This window comes from Eubalaena glacialis, chromosome 9, assembly GCF_028564815.1.
Source record: "Eubalaena glacialis isolate mEubGla1 chromosome 9, mEubGla1.1.hap2.+ XY, whole genome shotgun sequence".
Lineage (NCBI taxonomy): Eukaryota > Metazoa > Chordata > Mammalia > Artiodactyla > Balaenidae > Eubalaena > Eubalaena glacialis.
The window spans coordinates 25,334,039-25,349,770 of NC_083724.1; the positions used below are offsets into that span (position 1 = coordinate 25,334,039).

Consider the following 15,732-nt stretch of genomic DNA (forward strand, 5'->3'; position numbering starts at 1 on the left):
GCATGTTATCCAAAGTAGAAGGAAGCAATTAACAACTAAGCTGCACTGCTCTCTCACTCAGCCTCAAGACCATTAGCCCCTCTGATAAACAATCTTATCCCAGAATTTTGCGCTCTCTCACAGAGCCCTCATGCACATGCCCATACACAACTTCTCAACTGATATGGAAAACACAGGGAGGATTGGGCACCTTCTCTCTGTCTTAGTGTACTGATAAAGCTATGATCGTATCAGTGAAAGAGTCCCTGTTTCCAAGTTATCAATAGAAGCAAAGAAAATAAGTGGGCTTTTTTTTTTTTCATAAGAAAATTGCGTGCATGCGCACACATACACACTGGGTGGGGGGGCATGGAACACAGAAAAAAATGCAGCCGATTTCCTACGAAGCATGAGATGGAGTCCTTCAGATATACAATGGAGGGTTGCCACAGTGAGAAAAGGAAGATTACAAAGAAGATTGAGCATATTGCCCGTTTGGTGCCTACACGGTAATTCCAAGTAAAATATTAGTTATATTAAAAAATTTCCTGAAAATTATTTGTTTACCTTAGGATGTGCTGCTTAAGGAAGGACGTCCTTCTCTTTGCTAACTGGTGTGGAGTGATTCAACTGAGATATCATGTTGAGATTAGGGGCTAGGTAAATGAACTTGAAAAGTTTTCTCCAGTCTAGGACTCCATGATAAAAAGCCAAAGTATGCAACAATCTTAAGTCATCAAGACTTCAAAGGACAAATGATATTAGAACAGGGACTATTTTCTATTTTATACACTGAAAACTTACTTTTCAATGACGCGTCTCTCAGGCAAAAGCACTGGCAAGTATGGGAATGAGTCGTCAACAATAAAAACTCATCATATACTGCAAATGATGTGATATTTGAAGCAACCTACAAAAGGTCAGGGAGGCAAAGGGGAGAGTTAGCTATATTATTTGGAGCCAAGACTGAAAAAGATCCAGTGTCAGAACAAGCCTTGATACCTCAGTGTCATTGATGAAAAAGCGACATCTATCAGTCAGACCAAGGACACATTCCTGCAGAGAAATAAAATATGAAATTACAAACAATTCTAACCAAACTAGTTAAACCAAACTTTTCTATTACATGGTTCCATTGCCCTATGATTTCACATCTAGGTCCTTGTAATGGGGACTGAAGATGCCTAAGATGTGGCTGGTCCAGTGCAAAGTGTGCTGTGACGCCATCCAGTGCATCAGCAAGCCCTGCCGTTTCTATTTCCTACGCATGTCTCAAACCTATCACCTTTTGGCCCCTCACTGCCTCCACTCACAGCCACTTCCACTCTCCTCCCTTTCAACCTACTCTCTACTAGGCAGCCAGAATAACCTTTCAAACCAGGAAGCACATCACACTACTCCCTGATTAAAATCATCAATTTCCAATCTATGTTAAATGAGCAAAGCCACACTCTTTCCCATGGCCTATCACTAAGGTCTAGCCATTGCTTCCACTAGGTTCCTTGAATAAGCTGAGCTCTTCTAAGCTCACAGTATGGATAGTTCCTCCTCCCTGGAAGACTCTCCCTTTCTCAGAGATAGAGCTTTCTTTTTCTTCACATCTCAGCACATACACCACCACCTCCTAGAGGCTTTCCCAGACCACCAAAAGTTGGTCTCCTCATCCTCACAGCTACCATCCTCTAACTAGCCTCAAACACTTCTCTATTCTCTACCATTACACCCTGCTCATTTACTTCATTCTCCTATCAGAAGGGACAGCCATACCTGTATTGATAGATTAAAAATTCCAGAAGGGCAGGAATTAGTCAGCTGTTTGGTTTTGTAACCACTGTATCCTACCACCTGCCACAATTATAGGCATTCTAATATTTGATGAATGATAACCTACTGAATACTAGTTTCAAGATTACATTTCTGTTGTCCCCAAAAGTTACTTATAAAACTAACTTTGAATGTTTTGTACAAATGGGGATAAAAGTCTGCCAATTGCATTTTTCTATTTTTGAATTTATACTTCCAAGGAAAGGAATCAACTAACTACTACATGCAATCTCTTAATCCCATTTCAGAGATTTAGAGGCTGAGGCTCAGGAAACTTCTCATTGTTGAGAGTGAGTAACTTCTCATTGTTGCCTTGAGATTTAGTGGACACTCAGGTCCACCTCCAAAGCACACACTCTTTCTACTTAATGCTATCAGTTCCTGGGTCACTGCTCTAAGTGGTAAGTTTTTCTGCCTTGTGTTTACTTACCTCTCCTCCAACCATGGCCAGTTCGGTCTGTGTGCATGGATAAGGAAATCGAACAGGAAATCCATCAGGGTTCTTCCATGGTTCAACAGCCAGAGAGGGTGATTCTGCAGGATTGGCAGATGAGGTTTACCAAGAGCTGATCTGCTCTTTGTAAAAAAAACCTGTCACATTAATACTTACTAAAATACTTAACATGCAATTTAAATCACTTTCCAAATGTGTTCTGGAAACTCGGTAAAGTACTCCAGTTCATTACAAGAGAAAATACAGGGAGAACACACCTGCTAATTCCACTCTATAGATTAGGGTTTTTCAGGGTAGTTAAAAGACCTAATAATCACCGCAACACTGATAAGATACAAGTATATGTGCTCAAGAATTAAATATCTACGTAAGTCATAAACATGCTTTCCTAACATTTTGATACTCACCCCAAAGATACTTAAGTATCTGACCACCAGCCACCTGCAGTGCTACTGACTTGGTCTTGGAGTTGCAACACAGACTGATTATGACCCCATCCACTGTCACAGATGAACTGACAAGAGTTAAAAAAAAAAAAAAAGGAAGTGAAGAAGGCGTGAACAGACTTTTTCTCAAAAGTAGTGACATTTCATTGATTTTGCAAAACAGAAAAAGCAGCAATTTTCCTTTGGTGCTGCGCTGCCTATTTCAATATAACATAAACATAATAAATGCACACACATATGTATATACACACTAATAGATAAACTATTGCAAGTGCAAGCCCAGGTAAAGCAATTACCTGTCACATGACATTATTTTCCACAATGTCAATAAGTAGGTGTCTACATTGTGAAGTCATCACTCCTATTCTGGCAGCAACTTTATATAACTTATTGCAACTTATTTCAATTTACTGCATTAAATAAAGCAGTGAATCTGTAGGAAAGTGAACACACTTAATACCTATATTGCTATTATATTCATTCATAGAAATCTGTGGGTCTCCCTTAATGGGAAGAGGGGAATCTGTTATTGCCATTATATTTTTTCCTGAGTCAATGAACCAAGAGTAGACATGTCTTAAAGGAAGTGGAAGAGGTACGATAAAAGCAAATGGTGCCAATGCTAACATTTATTCAAAGAGTTTTAAACAAATCTACAAAAAACCCCAAAATGCCACAAATTTGGGGAGGATAAGTTATCTGAGAAGTTAAGGGAAGAGACTCTGGAGGTGCAATGGCTGGGACTGGATCCTGGCTCCACCTGCATTATCTCAGGCAAGTTATTTAAACTGCTCTGTGCCTCAGCTGTCTCAGCTGTAAAATGAGGGTGCCAACAGTACATACTTCAGAGAGGTGTTGTGAGAAATAAGTGAGTTAATATAGGAAAAGCACTTAAAAGAGTACCTTTTACAAAGCACAAGCTATAGTAAATGTAAGCTATAAGCTGATTGGGGGACTATATATTCGTCAAAGACATTAACATTTTGTATGAACAAAGTAGTCTTTTTTGAGAAACAAAAGTCAAAGCAGCAGAAATATATTTTAAATGACTTCTCACTTCCTTTACAGCAAATGAGATGATGGCATTTACCTTTTACAAGATAATGATAAAAAATTTCAAATTTGAAGTAGTAGAAACATGCATAATTTAGGCATTTCTAATGTAAATTGCTCTGTTTTCCAAAGGAAGGCCCTGTTAAGTCTGCATGCAGCTAGAACATATTCTGCATCCAGACGTATTCACAAAACCTTTTAAAATATGAAGCATTATTGGGACTTCCCTGGTGGGCCAGCGGTTAAGACTCCGCGCTCCCAATGCAGGGAGCCCGGGTTCGATCCCTGGTGGGGAACTAGATCCCGCATGCCACAACTAAAAAAGATCCTGCATGCCACAACTAAGACCTGGCACAGCCAAAATAAATCATAAATAAATATTTTTTAAAAAATATGAAGCATTATCATTCAAAGATTAGAAGTTAATGACTGCATTTGGAATATGCTTCATGTATACAATAAAGAAAGGTTCCTAATTTTGCAACAACGGTTTTCAGAATTTAAAGCTAACCAGCAGACCTTTAATTACATGTGAATCTGGGGATTACTATCAATGTATGCCTAAGGTGCCGAGTTTTGACACTGGAAACCTGAGGACTTCTCAGAGCTGTCCACACAACGCTATCTGGTGCACAATAGGGCTTGTGATACAGAAAACAACATTCATTAATGAAACCTGTTACGTGACAAAGATGCAGTCAGGAATCAAAATGAAACTCAGGGCCAGGGAGCTACGAAATTTTAGCAAAGAAAAACGGAAGACGCTTTCTAGTAATAAATGCAATCAAGTGCCAAACAAAATGTATAGGAGGCCGGAAGAAGTATTCTGAAGTCACTAAATCAAAATGAAGTGCATATATATAGATCTCATAATCGATTTTAATAACTAACAAGGGTAATTAGAGTGGCTAATTCTCATAGGCTAATAATTACTCTGCTGGAATATAAGCTGAATTAAAATTTTTAACACACCTTAAAAATGTTTTGCCTCATCTATTGGCATTTGTGCTATTTTTCACCACTTGTTGATGTATTTTAGTCTATATTTTGACATGACTAAAAACTAGACTTAACCCTCTTGCTAAGTATGTCTAAAAAGGAAGCCACTGCCCCTCAACCCTGCTCACTGGAAGTAAAAAAAAAAAAAAAAAAAGTCTCATGCTCATAGAAGAAGCCTAACTCTATCTGCTTATTAACACGTGGAATACAGCGAATTGCTGGCATACCTGATATTGAGCTGCCCCTGCTCGTCGTCCGTCTCAGAAGGGGCCACAGTCAGATGGTGAAGGACAGACCGTGGGCTGGACTGACTGTGGCTCACAGCCAGGAAAACGTCTTCCTGAACCCAGGCGAGAAGGCTGAGCTTCAGTGGGTTTACTTCATCTTCACTGTTCTCAAACTGAATTCTGTTTTAAACATCAAAGAATTTTCAAAACATGAATAAAACTTTAACATCACCGAAATTTTCCTGAATGAAGAATGAACCACTTTATATATAGTCAACTCCTAATTATTTGGAGGGACAAAACCTGAGGTAATGCCCAATACTAGAAAATCCAAAAATAATGTTTGCCTGGCTTAAGAATACGTTTTTCTAGAATTTAAAATTAAGTATCTTATACTCTGACATCTTTAGATTTGAAGAGAACATTTCAAGAAACTGACAACACAAGAAAAAGTGACTGCCCCAGGCCCTACACTAATAAACCCCAGCAGCCTTCCACTGTTACCATTTACCAGCGTTCAAACCAGGCTCCAGCAGATATTTAGGTCTCAGCTGAATGGATCCTTTCCTAAGCATCTCATATCAAAATGACTAATTAGTTTGGGAGATGACTTCTTTGCCGCTAATGCCTTCCTCCTGTAGCATTTAGACACTGGAGGAGGGCCTGTTTTTACTACTTCACGCGGGAACTCACAATGGCTCCTTCCTGCCTTTCAGCTCAAGCAGCAGATCCTCAGCAGCCACTGAAGAAGCTGAGTCACTAGTCTGATCTTCCTACTCAGCCAGCTCTCCCTGGACTCAGTCTCTTCACCGCATTCAGCCCCACGCAGGAGCATTCCTGCCTCGGGTTCTCACTGACACTCTTCTGCCCACCACACCCAACAGTCTCAATCCTTTGGCAATCCTAAACCTATCTCTTTTTCAAGGTTCAAGGTAAGTTATTTATGCCCTTCATGAAATCTTCTCTAAATGACTTAGAGCTATCCGTCTCACAATTTTTAAAAAAATGAAACTATATTCTCAATTGCCTCATGCTTTCTAGTTTGCCTTAAATCTGTCCTCTAAACTTTCAAGTCTGTGAAATGAAATAATCCATGTACATGCTCTTTGAAAAACTACTAAGCATTATACAGACAGCTCCCAAATCATACACAGGTAGGAAATATATTCATTTATTAAATATATCACATATATTGGCATTTAAGAAACATATTATTTGTTATATTCAGTTATTTGTTCATTATTCCCATTAATTTTGAAATAAATGCTCCCAGGAGACAAAGTACTGCATTAGTTAAGAACATGGGCTTATTAAATAGAACAGAATCAAATTCTGGGTTCTCACAGAAATGGACTTATAATTAATAATTTGGCTTCTGGGTCATTTTACAATGCCTATAGTGCACCTGAGGTATTCAATTATATCCAACTGTTTGTAGTACTGTTTCAATAGGAAAATGCATTCTGATTTCCAACCTGAGAGCCTCAAAACACAGCAACCAAAAGTTCTGCATTGTAGGATGAGACAAACTAGAGACTGCATTAGGTCAGCCGCACATTAACAATGTACGTATCCTCATCTGTGTAACCAAATGCACTCTGCTCTACCATCTGCATCTCCATCTTTCCCATGGGATTTTCCCTGTTGAAAATCCCCCCACGGATGTTGGGGGAATGGGTTCTAAGTCAGCTTAAGACTTATGCTCCATTGCCACCCATCAGCATATATGATATTCAGATATATAGGTAACTGACTTCTCCAACCAGGCTGAAAAACCAGGGCCCAGGTGTTGTATCTACTTCTTGTTCCACTGAGCAACAGGCACAGGATAAGATAATAACAGTTGGCTGAACTGAGGACTAAAGCCTGGCTGCTTCTGTGCCCAGAGGTCCAAGGCAACTAAGAACAACCTACGTGTATCTCTTGTCCAGATGAGGTGTTCTAAGAGAAATGTTAAATCCATTTCCACCCACGGCTCCCAGCTTCACCGTAGAATCTACGCTTGGGCTATCACCTAGGGAAAAAAAAATGCAAATACTATCATAGTAAACTACAAACATTTTTCCTGATACTAAGGATATGGGGTTCTGCATTTAATGGGTTCTAGAAGGTAATCCGCTTTACAAATAAAGCAATCTAGAAAATAACCACATCTCAACCTCTTTCTTAAATTAAATTTCTGCCTACCTTTCAGGCTGAGAATTCAAAACTTATTTGAAAACAAGGCTTCCACTGCCATGTGCCAGTATAACTTACGATACAACCATAGAATTCACAAATTTCAGGTTCTTCAAGTACATCAGGAAAGCAACTAGAAACTGACAGCAATGGGACTGTGGAAGGACAACTAGATTAGACGCTAAAACACCTAAGTAGAGGTCCTTGTCCTTTCTTGCTCAAGCAGACTGCAAACCCTCCGGCATGCTGTTCCCTCATCTATAAAACAGAAAAACTCCACCTCTGACACAGCTCCTAGGAAAGCTGTGAGATCAACTGAAAATATGTGGAATGGCAATGTTAAGGACGTAATGAGATACTATGTTCTTTCTAGGGTTGAGAATTATTCTTAAATAACTAACCCTTCAAATTCAATAAAGCAAAAAGAATTGTTCTTATTAGCCAGAGTAGGATTGAACCCCCCCCCCACAAACACACAAAAAACCCTGCAAGTCAATTAAACATCACAGTAAGAATGATATTAATTATAACCTTCAAAAAGTTTGGAAGCCCTAGAGCTAACGCAACACCAAACTATAATTTGCTTTTGTGTAGGAGATTTGATTCAGAACATCCTGGTAACAGTTTTTGAACATACCACATTTATAAACAGAAATCTGGTTACTGGCATCTAGGACAGCGAGGTCATTGCTCTTTTTAGGGTGTGCCGAGAACATGATTTGATTTACAGGGTGTGGGAGCAGCAGTCGGTAGGTGCACATGGGAGGTGGAACCACACTCTGCCGGAAGACTGTCACCAATACCCTGTCTGCATGCGAGAGAGAAAGAGGATGAGACACATGGATGTTCAATTTGTAAAACAAGGCATCTGAACAGCACAGTACCACTAATAATGGTGGTAGAAAATATACAGCGATTCTTAAAAGTAATTGTTGGTGTTCTTATCATGAATAAGCTTAAATACAGTGTAGAGGAGGAAAGTAAGTGTCAGAGCTCTGTCTATATCTGGCTATTGTCACCTCCAGCCCTATAGCAGTCCATCTCGGGGCTTGGAGTTTCAGGTGCCAGGGACTAGGGCAAGCAGGCCAAAAGGTCAGAGTTCTAGCTTTAAACCTGGGCCTGCAACCAAGCCAGAATAAACCAAAATCCTTAAAGCACTTCCCTGTGCATGGATCTGGTAATAAGGCATATGTGCTTAAGTCCTCTATATAGAACATATGATTGTAAAATCAGTATTATGATCACTACATAGAACATAAATTAGTACATCAACTCACGTTACAATCTTAGAAGCAAGTTTTCCTTTAGGTCATCAGCAATAAATAAACTGTCTATTCAGGAAAGACTGACTTTCCCTAGTTTCTTTCCCCTCACTAAACAAAAACCCTCAACCTAATTAAAAAACACCAATCCAATCCGAGTACTAGGCAGATGTCTGTGACTTGAACTGAAGATACTGGAAAGGTATATAATTAGCAAGCAAATTATATATATATATTAAATATATATCAAAAAACAAAGCAACACAATGGAGTGGTGTGAAGGTCAACGTAACCCTATGTCAGGGCACAAAGACAAGGCTGACACACCAATGCCAGAAGCCTACTGTTGTCTTCCTCTCCACCCAGGGTCAGAAATGTCAATGTCTTCAAAGCCCAGACAAGTAAATGTGTAAAGGCCATGGTTGTAGTAGAAAAGGGAGTTGAGGGAGGCAGGGGGAGAGGAGAGACTATGGTTCTCAGGGGAGTACACGTCTCACCTAAGGGCGTTCCCATCCAATCGAAACCAAAACAAGTAAAAACAAACAAACCAACCAGAATAATCAATCAAGTAAAAATCCTGCACTGTTTTAGTCAAACTACCACATCTGCAGGCTCCTGGCTCAGGCCCCTTGCAGGCCCACGGACACACTTTCCAGCTCCTTACTTCCATCAACAACAGCTACATTTGCCATGTCACTTAAATTCTCTCCTGAGCTCCGGTCAGTCGTCCAGTGCCAGTCATAGCAGAGGTAATGCCAGCCTTGACAGAGAACATGCAGCCGGTATGGGGTCACCGGGTCCCACATCAGAGACACAATCTTGCTCTTCCCACAGGTGCCGAAGGGCAGGCTTTGCTTGAGATACCAGTGATAGTTTCCAACAGTCCAGAGCTGAACTGCAGGGGAAAATGAAAAGAAGGCCATCAGAGGCAGGGGCCAGAGGACCAGACTTTGTACCACTTGCTAGAGAGGGATGAGGACACCCTTTTCTTTTTCAAATGACCCTTTCTGCTCAGCCTCTTCATTAAGATAATATTAACAATAATTGTTAAAGTATAGTTTTTCAAGAGGATAAAATATTAAGCATCAATAAGGTCAGAAGCGTGTGTGTTCATTTCCGCCTCTACCTTCAAACTTTATGATCATGATGATGGAAGGCTCCTACCATACGACAGTGCTTCAGTGAGTTGTTTTTTTTCATAAAGACTTAGAAAGAAGAAAATTTGGCAATTAGATTAAAAGTATTAAAACACCCAATCCAAGAGCACTAGACTAGCATCACTATGTTGTATTATGCTTAAGATGCTTATTGTTTTCTTCCAGGTGTTTTGCATGCAGTTATGTCCAAGGGAGATTAGCATGCAATTACCCTTAAAAGAACAAGACCAAAACCTGTAGAGCGTAGGAAATAGGAAGAAGTTGGTCAAAGAGTACAAACCTTCAGTTATAAGTTCCAGAGATCTAATGTATAGCATGGTGACTACAGTTAACAATACTGTATTGTACACTTGAAAGTTGCTACGAGAGTAGATTTAAAATGTTCTCACCGGGCTTCCCTGGTGATGCAGTGGTTAAGAATCTGCCTGCCAATGCAGGGGACACGGGTTCAAGCCCTCGTCTGGGAAGATCCCACATGCTGCGGAGCAACTAAGCCCGTGCGCCACAACTACTGAGCCTGCGCTCTAGAGCCCACAAGCCACAACTACTGAGCCCATGTGCCACAACTACTGAGCCTGCATGCCACAACTACTGAAGCTTGCATGGAGGCAAGTGGAGCAACTAAGCCCGTGTGCCACAGCTACTGAGCCTGCGCTCTAGAGCCTGTGCTCCGCAACAAGAGAAGCCACCGCAATGAGAAGCCCGCGCACCACAACGAAGAGTAGCTCCTGCTCGCCGCAACTAGAGAAAGCCCACACGCAGCAACGAAGACCCAACGCAGCCAAAGAAAAGTTCTCACCATAACAACAAAAATGGTAATTATGTGAAGTGAAGGATGAGTTAATCAACCTTACTGTGGTAAACATTTCACAGTACATGCATGTATCAAATCATCACATTGTAGCTCCTGAATGGACATCTTACATGTCAATTATATCTCAATAAACCTGGAAAAAAAAGACCTAATCATGTCAAAACCAACCTCTGTTAAACAGATGACACACATAAATGAAGATTTTAATTATATTAAGGAATTTCTTTTGTTTAAACATCTCCCTGATCCCTAATTCTTAACTCAGCAATCACAGCAAATCCAACCTAGTTCTCGAACGAGGCTACTACAATACTTTGACCTAGCTCTGGGTTAAGTTAGACCACATGCTCATGCTCTGTGAGGACAGACATTGTGGCTGTTCTTGCAGCTACACTTTTATCCTGAGCGTATCACAGGGCCAGCCGTTAACACCTGGTTAATCAGTGGTTCTCAACTCTGGCTACACATTAAAAAAATCACCTGAGGACTTCCCTGGTGGCGCAGTGGTTAAGAATCCACCTGCCAATGAAGGGGACATGGGTTCGAGCCCTAGTCTGGGAAGATCCCACATGCCGCGGAGCAACTAAGCCTGTGCACCACAACTACTGAGCCTGTGCTCTAGGGCCTGCGAGCCACAACTACTGAGCCCGTGCGCCACAACTACTGAAGCCTGTGCGCCTAGAGCCCATGCTCCACAACAAGAGAAGCCACCGCAATGAGAAGCCCGCGCAGCACAAGGAAGAGAAGCCCCTGCTCGCCGCAACTAGAGACAGTCCACGCACAGCAACGAAGACCCAACACAGCCAAAAATAAATAAATAAATAAAATTAAAAATAAACAAATACATAAATGTCAGTGTTTACAAAAAAAATCACCTGGAAGCTTTTTTTTTAAAATTTAATACTGATGTATAGTCCCCATTATAACACACTGAGAGCAACTCTGAAATAAGACATTGGTAGCATTTTTTTTTCCCCTAAAGGTGCAGCCAGGGTTGAGAACTATTGTGTTGAATGAATAAATGAATGAATGAGCTTCTCAATAACATTTCAGTTAAAGTTCTATTGATTAAAAAGTCTGAAAGCCACTCAGAAAATAATCAAGCAAATGAAAAGATTTATGAAAAAAATGTTCAGTGCACTGCTATTGATGACTGAAAAATGACAAAACTTTAAATGTCTAACAACATAAGATTTAATAAACTGTAGCATAAATGAATATACAGCAATTTAAAATGACACAGATAGATATCTGAAATGGAAATAGTTTTGTGACACACTGTAAAAGCAAGTTACAAAACTGCAGGTATCATACCTACATATTTAACAAAAATGAGATCATAGCTCTACTGAGATGTATACATAAAATCTAGAAGACAAGAAACTTTAAATAGTGATTATTACTGAGTGACAGAATTACGGAAGAACTTTTCTTCTTCCCATCTTTATTTTCTAATGCTTTCACATATTACGTATACACTGAAAAATACATATTTACAATTTGATTTGCAATTTAAAAGCTATAGAAGATTCTTACTTCTATCTAATCTCATTTCTCTTTCACTTCCACAGTATTCCTTTGGCTAGCATTTTGATTTGCTACAGTGGTACCATCCATGAAGAGAAAGCACTGATGACCTGTGATGGTTAATTTACATGTCAACTTGGCTAGGCTACGGTGTCTAGTTGTTTGATCAAACACTAGTCTAGATGTTGCTGGGAAGGTATTCTGCAGATGTGATTAACCTTTATAATCAGCTGACTTTAAGTACAGTAGACTATCCTCCATAATGTGGATAGATCTCATCCAAATAGTTCATAGAGCCCTAAGAGCAAAAACTAAGGCCTCCCAGAGAAAACGGAATTTTGCCTCAAGACTGTAACAGAGAATCTTGTCCGAGTTTCCAGACTGTGGGCCTGTCCCACAGATTTTGGACTCAAGATTGCAACATCAACTCTTCACTGAATTTCCAACCAGCCAGCTTACCCTGATTCTATTTCTCTAGAGACCCTGCCTGATACATAACTGAAATCCATCCCATCAAAAGCTAACCACTCCCTCATCTCTACCTACCCCCCTCAGTTATCTTTGATTCCATTACAGGACTAAGTGAAAGGGATAAAGGAAACTCCATGGCCTACTACTTTCAATTACATTTTATGGGGCAGAAGGCTGAAATACTAGAGCTGTCTTACCATAGGTTTTTAGAGTGGAATTTTCTTCCCTCTGAAGGTCTTCCAGCCAAACTGCAAGCACAGTGGAATCTGCATTCCAGAGAAGGTCATTAACCTAGCAGGGAAAAAAGACCTGTCACTGGCCTTTACGTATTTACCTCAAAATCTTTATGGTAGCTAAATTCCCTGCTCTCACAAGTCAAATAATCCCACACTTGAGTTGATCCCTAGCTGTAAATTACTAACCTACGGAGTTATTAAACAAATCTCTGTCATCATATGTAGAGGACGTCAAAAAAATGCATTATGTTTAAATACTTAACCAAATGAAGGTGACATTTTTAGACAATCAAGAATATTTGAATATGGACTAGGTATTAGATAATATTAAGGAATTATTACCAATTTTGTAAGGTATGATAATGGAATTGTGGTTATATAAAGAAAAATGTTCTCAACTGTTAGAGAAATGAATATTGAAAATATGATTTTTAAAATTAAAACTCTAGGAAATTTTTACAAAGTGTGTGTGTGTGCCAGAGAGTGAAGAATAGATGAAAATAATTTTGCAAAATGCTGGTACATATCTGTTGAAAGTAAGTAATAGGTACATGGGAGTTCATTAAACTCTTCTCTCAACTTTTAATATATTTAAATTTTTACATAATTAAAAATTACCATGATTTGTTTCCGCTCCAGCGAAGATCCAAATGGTACACAACCTCCTTAAGGTTTAAATGTTAAAAATGGCAAGTATCTTTATCACTGGAAGAATTATGCTTTTGTCAAAATAAACAATAAAAACTGGTATTTCTATTTCCTTTCTGTGTTTTATCTAGGGTGAGGAAGGAATGCTATTTCTTCTCTACAAAATCTCCTTAGGAAAAACAATTTGGTTTATGAAAAAAAAAAATTCAGTCATAGGAAGCCACTATTTTTATTACTGTCTATTCTGGGGCTTCTATTTACATACCTATATCAAATACAAATCTTCTTCTCTATAGCTGTGGAAAGTCCTCTAAATTTGATGGTAAGACAACTCAGGCACCTACCTTAACCTCATCTTTGAGGAAAGGAAGTGTAAAATGTCCATGGAGAAGTCCATTTTTCTCAAAAAACACAACATCCTGCTGATTGGGTTTATCTTGCGTAGATGCAATCAAACTGCCTGAGGGCCTTAAAGCAAACCCAGAGTGTTAGAGCATCCAAAAGCTCATCCAGCTGGTTAAGAACAAGATGAAATTCAGAGAAACAATTTTTTCAGCAAAAACAAAAAGCCTCCATCCAAGGAAGTTTTAAATCCCATGTTTCCTGGCAAGCAGTCACCCTAGTGTGGGACTATATCTGCCCAGAGGACAGAGTGCCTTTTCCTGATTTGCACAAGGGCTCTATTTGCCCACAAAGACTCACAGATTTAGACTGCACTTGGGTGACTTTTTAAAAGAACCAATAAATTATTTAAACCATTCCCAGTATAATGTCCTATAAAACCATAAACTATTTCTCTTTCAATTATATGACTTCAGCAATATTACATGCTCAGGTAGGTATTTTTAAAGACTTCTCAATCTACTGAAAACACCTTGATCGCCCCATCTTGTTTATATTTGTCTCTAGAGTTTTAATTCAAATACATTTCTCTCTTTTCTCTGTCATCCAATTACCACTCAAATACTGGTGGGAAACAGATGTCTAAAACCTAGAGACCTAGGTTTTGCCTGTAACAGATGCTGCTGAGGCAGAAAATACTTCTTCTATCTAAAATCAGGGCAGCCATATATCATAAGCAGGTTGTGACCTGCAAAACGGTACTAGGCCAACAGGTGAATCGGGCCCAAATCCAGCCCACGTGTTCCTCAGCAAACAGGTCCCCTTAGTGTGGGAGTTTGTGCAGAGAAAGGAAGCCCTTTTCCTAGTTTTCACCAAAGCTCTGCTGCCCCACAGAAATTCACAGACTGCAACTTCCCTTCGAAGCACCACTTTCTGTTTTACACAGTGGCTTCATGTAGGCCCCGCCTATAACCTACAAAATGTGTGGGCCTTGGAATGATGAGGTCTGTGAAGCTCAGAATCTACTATTCAAACCACATTCAGACTTCAGGGAACTAAAAAAGAAAGATACAGGCTTACAGCCAAACGAGAAAAAGTAATTATCTCTTTGTGCTTTATAAACACCTACATTCAATAGGTACCACCACTCCCACCCTAGTACCAAGAAATTCTCTGGGAAGAAGTTACAAGGTTTCTTCTCCCACTTACTTCCAAGCCAGAGCAGGTCCCAGTCCTGCCACAGGCTCACTGGTTGACTGTAAAGCAAACTCCCGGCTCCACACTCTGACCTTTCGAGCCCCTGTGTAGTAGATAGAGGGAGAAAAACAACAACGGCAAAACTTAAAGCACTGTGATAAATGTTGTCAAGTCCGAACTTCCTAACATCTTCCTTATTAATAAAAACTGTCATGGTTTCACAAAGCCAATTAGATGAATCTTGTTAAAAATTCGTATCCAACAGGTAGGAGGCTGGGCCAAATAGCCTCAAAGAACTCTTCTGATTCTTAGCTCTATATTCATTTAACACCTAAAGCAGCATACCGTTACCTCATGGGTGTAATGAAAGAAAACCCTCAAAGCAAAAGGAAGAAAAATTTATTTCCATACCTGTCTCTGGGCAAACAACACTCACAGCAAAAAACTGTCCATCACCACGCCAGGTAACTTGTGGTCTATGGTCATCCCAGGGCAAAGCAGACTCGTGCTAAAGAGAGGAAAAAACACAAATGTTACTGGTGGCCTTAAATGGCCCAGAGTCAAACAAGCCTCAGGCTATTAAAGTTAAATCTTTTATATAAGGTTTAAGCTATCTAGAAGTCGAGTTTCACAGAATCCTCAGGAACCCTTCCAGAAGGGCCCTTAGACCCAGAAATCAAGAGAAAAGAACTTAAAACCAAACAAAACAAAATCTTTCTCTGGACATTAAAAAGTGGCCTCCAAGCATAGCAACAGGGAAAAAGAGCTACAGATCTAGATATTAAAAATAACGAGCTGAGGAATCTATCAGGTAACTATATAAGGAAATTAATGTTTGTCTAAATTTAACAGGGTAGAGTTTTATTCACTGAGTAAACTTCGCAATGCTGCACAGAAGAGTTTAGAAGGTGAGAGGAA

At 39.7% G+C, this 15,732-nt stretch overlaps 1 protein-coding gene and 1 long non-coding RNA gene across 5 annotated transcripts in view; one reads left to right on the forward strand and one right to left on the reverse strand.

Annotated features, from left to right (window-relative positions):
* The window catches only part of LOC133097834 (uncharacterized), a 61,594-nt gene extending 49,571 nt beyond the window's left edge, over positions 1 to 12,023 (forward strand). Inside the window, exons 5-6 of the long non-coding RNA XR_009702071.1 lie at positions 5,699 to 5,914; positions 11,965 to 12,023. This is a non-coding gene — a long non-coding RNA (uncharacterized LOC133097834). The remainder of the gene's footprint in view (positions 1 to 5,698; positions 5,915 to 11,964) is intronic.
* Positions 1 to 15,732, reverse strand: part of ELP1 (elongator acetyltransferase complex subunit 1) — a 61,861-nt gene that overhangs the window by 33,089 nt on the left and 13,040 nt on the right. For all 4 annotated transcript variants that reach the window (XR_009702068.1, XM_061200136.1, XM_061200134.1 and 1 more), the window contains exons 7-18: positions 15,226 to 15,322; positions 14,827 to 14,917; positions 13,620 to 13,743; positions 12,589 to 12,682; positions 9,087 to 9,317; positions 7,798 to 7,968; positions 6,897 to 6,996; positions 4,983 to 5,162; positions 2,665 to 2,771; positions 2,234 to 2,337; positions 982 to 1,035; positions 784 to 889 (exon numbers count right to left, since the gene is read on the reverse strand). Coding sequence is in view for 3 of the 4 variants with exons in the window: in XM_061200136.1 (XP_061056119.1) it covers positions 784 to 889; positions 982 to 1,035; positions 2,234 to 2,337; positions 2,665 to 2,771; positions 4,983 to 5,162; positions 6,897 to 6,996; positions 7,798 to 7,968; positions 9,087 to 9,317; positions 12,589 to 12,682; positions 13,620 to 13,743; positions 14,827 to 14,917; positions 15,226 to 15,322 (1,459 nt within the window). In the remaining variant the exon portion in view is untranslated. The remainder of the gene's footprint in view (positions 1 to 783; positions 890 to 981; positions 1,036 to 2,233; positions 2,338 to 2,664; positions 2,772 to 4,982; positions 5,163 to 6,896; positions 6,997 to 7,797; positions 7,969 to 9,086; positions 9,318 to 12,588; positions 12,683 to 13,619; positions 13,744 to 14,826; positions 14,918 to 15,225; positions 15,323 to 15,732) is intronic.